The sequence below is a fragment of the Manihot esculenta genome, chromosome 5, assembly GCF_001659605.2.
Source record: "Manihot esculenta cultivar AM560-2 chromosome 5, M.esculenta_v8, whole genome shotgun sequence".
NCBI lineage: Eukaryota > Viridiplantae > Streptophyta > Magnoliopsida > Malpighiales > Euphorbiaceae > Manihot > Manihot esculenta.
Window position 1 is genome coordinate 574,780 of NC_035165.2, and position 8,343 is coordinate 583,122.

The following is an 8,343-nucleotide window of genomic DNA, read 5'->3' on the forward strand; positions in this document are numbered from 1 at the left end:
GACCATGACATTTAAAAAATTACTGCAAAAGTAAATATTCATGCAAGCTTATGATCCAAAAGTACAAGAAATAAATGTAAAATAACTTCCAAGAGGAATGATTGAGGTAGCAAAATGGGGATAGTAACAGCGTTGGATTGTATATTACGAAGTTTAAGAGTTGTAAGAAGATAAAAGAAGATAATCCTTTTCTTGAGAGTGATGGGATAAATATATTTATGTCATAAAATATTATTTTGGAGGAATGATTATATTTTTATAAGTTAAAAAGTAAATAATTAATGTCGTGCAATTGACTTGATATTTAATTGATTAAGATCATATCATCCGATTAAGATCATATCATCTTAAGACACATGCTACATTAAGGTTATTGTAACATGTATATTTAAAATTTTTTTATACAAAATGCAAAATGAAATCGAAAGTTACCGAAATAAAAATAATTGACTTAATATCAAGTGAAACTCTTTTCGGCCGATAGTTTGTAAAACTTCTTATACAAAATGCAAAATGAGATTGGAGATTATATTATAAGAGGTCTCAATAAAAAATGATTGAGTTAATTTAGGCGATACTCTTTTCGGAAAATGATTGAATTAATCCTAGGTGATACTCTTTTCAGTCACACATGCTGCTAGTCCGAAATGAAATAATAAACCTTGATTTATGATAATTAATGGAGTTCGAATCAGAGGCTTACACGTGTCCTGATCTAGTCAGATTATTTCAAAACATTTGAATTTGCCTTATAGTCAAAATTACACCATGTACTCTATTCTGACTTAATTCTTTTTTTTTTTAAATTTTTTATACAAAATACAAAATGAAATCGAAAATTACCTAAATAAAAATAATTGAGTTAATATCAGGTGAAACTCTTTTCGGTTGGTAGTCTGTAAAACTTCTTATACAAAATGCAAAATGAGATCGGAAGTTATATTATAAGAGGCCTCAATAAAAAATAATTGAGTTAATACCAGGTGATACTCTTTTCGGAAAATGATTGAGTTAATGTTAGGTGATACTCTTTTCGGTCACACATGCTGCTAGTCCAAAACGAAATAATAAACCCTAATTTATGATAATTAATGGAGTCCGAATCAGAGGCTTACACGTCCTGATCTAGCCAGATTGTTTCAGAACATTTGAATTTACCTTATAGTAAAATTTGCCTTATAGTAAAAATTACACCGTGTACTCTATTCCAACTTAATTCTTTTTTTTATCGAAAAAAAAAAAAAAAACCTAGGATAGCTACAGTTTCAGGGTAAAAATTTCGAGAATAATTCTCCTGTTGAACATTCCCTTGTACATTTTCTCCAAACCGTAAACACGGTGATATTTTACAATACCCATTTGAAAGTGGTAGCTTATAGTCTGACTTCACTTATTGGGTTGGGAATTGGGATGGTGTTCAATTCATTCCTCAACAGGAAGGAGTCTATTATTACGCCACATTTTGGGACAATCTATTGGCATTATTCATTTACTCATCGTCCGACTCTTCATAAAGAAAATGGACTGGTATGTCACAAATGCTCTTTAAGCAATGCACATGCAGCATCAAGCCATCAACCATGAATGACAAAGTGATAAAACTTAATTACAAAAGTATGTGTGAATAAACTAACAATTAACTTGCAATATAAAATGTAGTGATGTGGTATGACCAAAGTACAAAACTGAGAAGTACAACTCTCACCTTGTAGTACAGTTTCACACCCATACTGCTCTTCTAAAGGTTCTCCATGGTTGTCCCAACGGGTGTAAAAGGGATACCCTTAGGTCTAGCGACTCTATATCCCACAAAAACAGAGATGCATAAAGACACTACTGAAAATAGAAGGGCTATGGCACCGCCCACATCTCCTGAGCCGCCTGGTGATAGCATTGAACTGCCAGGAGAGATATCTACGGGTATCCAATCACAGTTGATAGAAAAATGACCAGATCCATGCCATGGATTCCCATCAACAGGATACCAGAATGCAACAGCCATCTTGCTAGATCCACTAATTGTAAATTGAGCATCCTGCAGAAATTTTGACAAAACAAGTCATTCAAGCTCTATTACTGCTGCAAGGTAATACTTCTAACTATAAAGTTATCGCACAACATATGTCTTGACAATATATGCACTTCAGTTAGAGTAGTAGCCCAGCAAATGACTAACGCAACATGGAGCAAGAAAGTTCAATCATGATTGCAGCAAGGTGTAGCAACCAAATTTTAGAGATCCTCTGAGCATCTCATAAATAAAACATCGTGCAATAATAAATAGGAATCAACACGATCTGCTGGCTTCTGCTGGTTATAGTTCAAGGTTATAACCCACTTTCCTTGAGCAACACAATGAGCAATAGTCGGTGCAAGCAATTCTAAAAGATAATACCACTACATATTTGTCAGATAAAATCGTAATATAGCACACCAGTTACTAACCTGCTGGAGACGATCCATGGTTCTTAAAGGCCTAGAGAATTCAAATAAATAAGTGCCTTTTTGACCATCAGAACCATAAGGACTGTCTTCCTCTACAAAACCTGTTAGTTAAATATTAAAAGGTCAAGTCATTTAGAAGAAAGATGCAAATTTTATTTAAAAAAAAAAAAGAAAGAAAAAGAATGTGAATAAAGGTAGACAATAGTCCACTTGAAAGCACAAGTAAAAAATATAAAAACAGACTGAGCATAAATGATATGATACAGAAACCAAAGTAGAAGTTCAATGTCTCAAAGTCAATATTTGTAAGTAAATCCATATGTTTGTTTGCTTTATAGAATCAATTTCCAAACACTGCACTTTGGAGTTTGGACACAGAGTTATTGTGCTTTCTATTGGCTCTTTCATGCAGGTCATTCTTCTCAATGGTACAACAAAATTTGTTTACAGTTGCCATTGTGACCAAGCTACAGTAGAAGGGTGGGTTCAATGCTTTAATACCAAATTGTTATAGAACAGAAAGAGAAGAGGCCTAAGAGAAACTAAATTCTCAAACAAACTTTACCTAATTATCAATAGTAATTATGGTAATAAAACTAATAAATACTATAAAACCTATATTTATGTATAGAGTTTGTTTGATCTAATTGGGATTAAAAAATCTAAATCAATTCTAAATAAAACAATAAATCCCTAAATAATAAAATATAAAATTCCAAATTGTTCAATGAATATAATTTCTAAGTTCCCTGAGAAATAGCCAATAAATAGATAGATTAAATGGACAGACAAACAGACAAATAGATTGAGAGAGAGAGAGAGACAGAGAGAGTTACCTGAGTGATCAGTAAAGATAGTGCGCCACCATGCCCCCTTCCAATTATTCTGTGCACTAGAATCATTTCCTGACATGGAAAATTATCAACCTTTAATAGTTTGATGATCATTTACTTATTATAATAGAGATTTACTAAAAATAACTAGAGGCATAAATGAGGAGAGGAAGAAGTAAAAGAAATTAACTTGATGTGATTACAAGGAAAGTAGAAGTCATTTTATAATAAGCTCAATCCTAAGAAATAAGTAAATTTCATGCACAAAAGGATTTTGTTTTTTTTTTTAACAATAGTGCTCCTAGTGTGCAAAGCTCCTCCAGATCCTGTCAAGGTCAAAGGAGAACCACCCCAAAAAAAAAAATTACTTTTTTTTTCCCTTTTGGTTCTTTATTTTCTTCCCCGGATAGGTGCTTTTCATATCTAGTGATAAAAAGGCAAGCTTAACAATGAGCCGAGGTTCCCTTCACATAGAAAAGAACATGCTTACTTTTGACTTTAGACTTTAAAGACACCTAAACAATTCTGAAGCTTCATTGATAAAGCTTTAAGAAAGAAAAATGGAAAAATTATAATTTAAAGATCTCATTTCTTCTTTGGTCAGATAAACTTTAGATTCCTTAGCATGAAAAAATTCCAGTTATTTTGCCCACTTTAGAAAGGAATCTACCAGATTTCTGCAGTTTAGACTAGTAATTCTTCCTAGGTAAGGCTGTAACCAAGATGGACTGAAGAGAAGCCCACAGTCAGCCTGAATTTTCAGGAGGAGCTTAAGCTCACACTCAGACTAGCATTTTATCTTTCATTCGTTTAAAAAAGGCATGGGTAAAGGTAAAAGTGAGTATGAGAGAACTTTGCTACAAACTATAATATCAAACCAAAGGGAAGACAAGTTAATTAATAAAATCAAGAAATAAAAGTAAAACATGCAAATATGGATTAAGCACAATTCAAGCTATCCTCTGGGAATATTTAATATTAAGGATGAACTGACTAATATATCAAGATCTTTATAAAGAATTCCAATATCTAAAAAGTGTGAAATAGACAATATCAGAAAAGGCAAGCTTGACTTTTTAAGAGCACGTCATGATTTCTAGTTTCTATGCCAACTGCCAGGTGCATATTGTCACTTTCTTTAGTGCCTTATCCCACTTTGTTTGTCTTCTTATATGAAGTCCCATCATTTTCTCATGATATAAGCATGTTTTATTTCCCATTAGAAAAAAGGATAACTAAATGCAAAAGATACCTGAAGGACCAATTCCATCAATGTATCTACAGTGTGGATTCCATGCATATAGATCGACCAAATGGCCAAACCTGTTCAAAAAGAGAATGACAAGATAACACATAAATATCCACTGAGCTGATTATACAAGCATCCACCAATAGAAACATCCTGCTCCAATTTTTTAATAGTCAAGAAGTGAATATTTTATCACCTGTCACCACCATTTCCATCTCTGTTGTCTATCAGATTCCCACCATAGAGCCGTCCAGGAATAGCATTTCCAATTGAGAAATGCATCATGTCTACTTCGTGGCCTTTGCAAGTTTTACTGGTGCAAGAATTAGTTCCTTCCTTACAACCACCCATCTAAAAACACACAAATGTTTTCACATAATCGAAAAGACCATGAAAATGAAAACTAATTTGCAAATACTGACAGCAAAAGCACAACAACCAGTTGAGCCACTTACATTGTGGTAGGTGGCGTGGTCACCGATTGGAAACATGAGGGCCACAGATGGGCATTTATTGTTATTGCTGCAGAGAAGAAAAGGTTTCAATCGAATAAAATTCTTCTCTCTGATAAGTTAAAGCACCAGCAATCTAATCATAACTAAACGTGCATTTCCCTGATTATCCCAAAAATATGTTATGCCAAGTACAGCCAAGTGTTTGATGTTATCATGATAAAATCAAAACTTCGACCACAAAGCAGAATAGGCAACAGTCTTGAGTGATAACACAAGCATAAGAGGTATTTCCCTCAAATCTACGTATGTCGTAATGTATATCAAATTATAGTTGATCTATAAGAAGGATAGGGTGGCAATTGACTTGGAACAGCCATCTACATACGTGATATTGGACATGTTTAATGGATCAAGCGCATAAAGGAAGTAAATACAAAAATCCTGAACATTATAAATTCACTTTCTGCTTTTTTCCCCTTTTTGGAAGGAAACTTACCCTTTCGCGTAGGCATAGTCCCCATCAACTTGCAACAAGAAGAACAAATCCTTACCATCGTGCAAGGCCTATAACAACCCCAAGCGTTTCTCATCAGGAGAAAAAAAATGTAAGAGACAAATTTGACAGTGGATCCACAAAAAGTCACCATGCTCTAATACTCCAATTTGTAACTGATTTAAGCATATCGGACATCACATAAAGACTTACGATTCACACAGTTTTTAATTGAAACCTACCTTAACGGTCATTTTTCCACCCTTGTACTCTTTATCGTCATCGGGGTCCAGAGCAGGAAGAAGAGAGAACTCGAATCCATCAATATCATTCCAATCGTCGGCGTGACCATCGAGGGTGACAATTCCGGGCCTGAACTCGGCCTCTCCATTAATGGAGATAGAGAAGTCAGAAATGGGGAAATGGCCTGTATGTTGTGATGATTAATGAAGAGGAAAGATATTCCCCGAAATTAAGGAATTAAAAATATTACCATGTAGTACGCTCTTCAAGAAGGGGGGAGAATCTCTTTTAACATCTTCATCCCAGAATTCATCATCTGCAAGCAATCCACTTCCGTCAATCTGTCTACGATTTCCGGGTTATTAGGTAAGAAGCAAGGAACACTCTTTAAACCAAATCCCGTGAAAGAAGGTGAAATAAATAAAGTAGTAAACTAAGCCGAAGCACTGCATTGCCATTTTTTTCTGAATTGGCTCCATTTTTGCAAATATTAATATTAAAAACCCATAAATAATTAATTATCATAATTTCAAATCTTTCCAAGCAAACTCAACTATATATATATAATTACTTTTCTTCATATTAAATCTTAATTTAAAATAAATATTTATCTCCGAATATCCCCGAAACCAAAAAATTAAAAATATTACAATGTGTTGCATTGCCATTTTTTCCCGATTGGCTCCATCTATTTTTTACAAATATTAATATTAAAAATCCATAAATAATTAATTACCATAACTTCAAATCTTTCCAAGCAAATTTGACTATACATATAATTACTTTCCTTCTTATTAAAGCCAAATTTAGAATAAATATTGAGAATATCTAATATTTTTAAAGACCTCCGAAGATTTTTTATCAGACACTTGTTACAGTTATAGAATCCCTTTCTTTCATAGCATCAAAGGCCCAGTCCAGTCCTACTTTGTAATCCTAACTAGTATCATGTCTCTTCCATTCTCTCTCTCTCTCTCTCTAATGTGGCTAGAGTGGCTGAGATCACTAAGTAGGGCTCACACCTCCCCAAGACAGCCGCAGGAGCCACCTTCACCAAGGTACTTCTCCTGCTCATCTTTTAAAGATATTAATGACGTTATCTTAGAAGAACAAAATGGATCCAAATCTCAATCCCAAACCCCCAGAAGACCCTCCATTTTCCACCGCGCCTCCCCACTCCACGGCCACCACCGCAACCACTCTAAAACATTCATAATTTCACCACCTCCTAACCAGGATGACCACGAGATCATCCTCTACTTTACCGGTCTCGGCATTGTTCGCAAAACATTCGAAGATTGCAGAACCGTCAGATCAATCCTCCGTGGATTTCGCGTCCCAATTGACGAGCGAGATTTGTCCATGGATGCCGGGTATCTCGACGAGATACAGATGATCACATGTTCCAAAAAAGTTAAGTTACCTGCAGTTTTCTTAGGAGGGAAGTATGTTGGTGGGGCCGAGGAGATCAAGGAGATGAATGAGAGTGGTGAGTTGAGTAAGCTGATTGGTGAGTTACCCTTTGTAGGAAACAATAGTTTCTGTGATGTTTGTGGAGAGCTGAGACATGTTCTTTGTGCACAGTGCAATGGCAGCCATAAGATCTACTCTGAGAAGCATGGGTTTAGGACCTGCACATCGTGCAATGTAAACGGTCTGGTTAAGTGCGGCCTATGTTATCCCGTGAACCGGCGGCGAATGTCAACTTAGCCCTCTATCCAAAATAGAAAATATAGAAATAAAATAATATTAAAATAGAAGTAGCAGCTGTTTTTTCTTTTGCTTATTTTCTATTTTAGAAAAAAAATAGAATACAGGAAAGTGGGGACCTTCCTATTTGGGTTCTTATATTTGATAGGATTTGTTTGATTAGATGTTTATAGACTTTTGTTTTGGCACAGATGTTTATATTATTTGTTTGATTAGCAGTAAGTGTTTGATGGTTTATGAATTATTTGTGAAACTTGTAAATCTTTACTTGTTGATTTTATTTATTATTTTTCTAACAAGTCCCTTTGATACTATTTATGGCATGTTAATTGAATTTGTGGGCCACTGTTAAAAATAAAAGTTAGGTTTATTGGGAAATCATGTTAATCTTGACAATTTTAGTTGTATAATTACTTTTGAATATCATAGAAACTCAACCCGCCTTCCAGCACACTATTTCATTTTTTATTCTGTACCAAGACCCAGTGTCCCATCATCAGAATTGGAATAATGTAGTCTGAGTTATTTCAAGCTGGATTCTCTAGTTTGTGACTATACTTACATGTCCCTTGTCCCGAGCAACATCAAAAGCTGAACGGCCATGATTATCTGCGATTGTGGGTCAGAACCCATCTCAATTAGCATCTCTACCATCTTATGGTCACCATTTGCCGCTGCTCTATACAGTGCAGTCCTGCCATCTTTGCTCTTAGCATCCTTATCTGCACCGGATTCCACCAACACCCTAGCGCACTTGATATTCCCCCTACCTGCCGCCAAATGCAACGGTGTCCTTCCTTCTTTATCTCTCAAATCCAATGGCCCAAAACTATCCAATGAATCCAAAACTTCGTCCGTCCGATCAAATGCTATTGCCCCGTGCAGCTCGCTCCAGCCTTTGGATTGCCACTTTGC

At 35.1% G+C, this 8,343-nt stretch overlaps 1 protein-coding gene and 1 pseudogene across 1 annotated transcript; one reads left to right on the forward strand and one right to left on the reverse strand.

The window, feature by feature from the left end:
* Positions 1-1,582: 1,582 nt before the first annotated feature.
* Positions 1,583-8,343, reverse strand: part of LOC122723631 — a 10,478-nt pseudogene continuing 3,717 nt past the window's right edge.
* Positions 6,995-7,428, forward strand: LOC122723618 (uncharacterized protein At5g39865-like). The gene has a single exon (XM_043956360.1). It carries the CDS (start codon positions 7,081-7,083, stop codon positions 7,426-7,428), a length of 348 nt encoding a protein of 115 aa, XP_043812295.1. The 5' UTR covers positions 6,995-7,080.

Excerpts from the sequence above, each read along its gene's own strand:
- LOC122723618 (XM_043956360.1), top strand. The coding sequence starts at position 7,081 with ATGGATGCCGGGTATCTCGACGAGATACAGATGATCACATGTTCCAAA.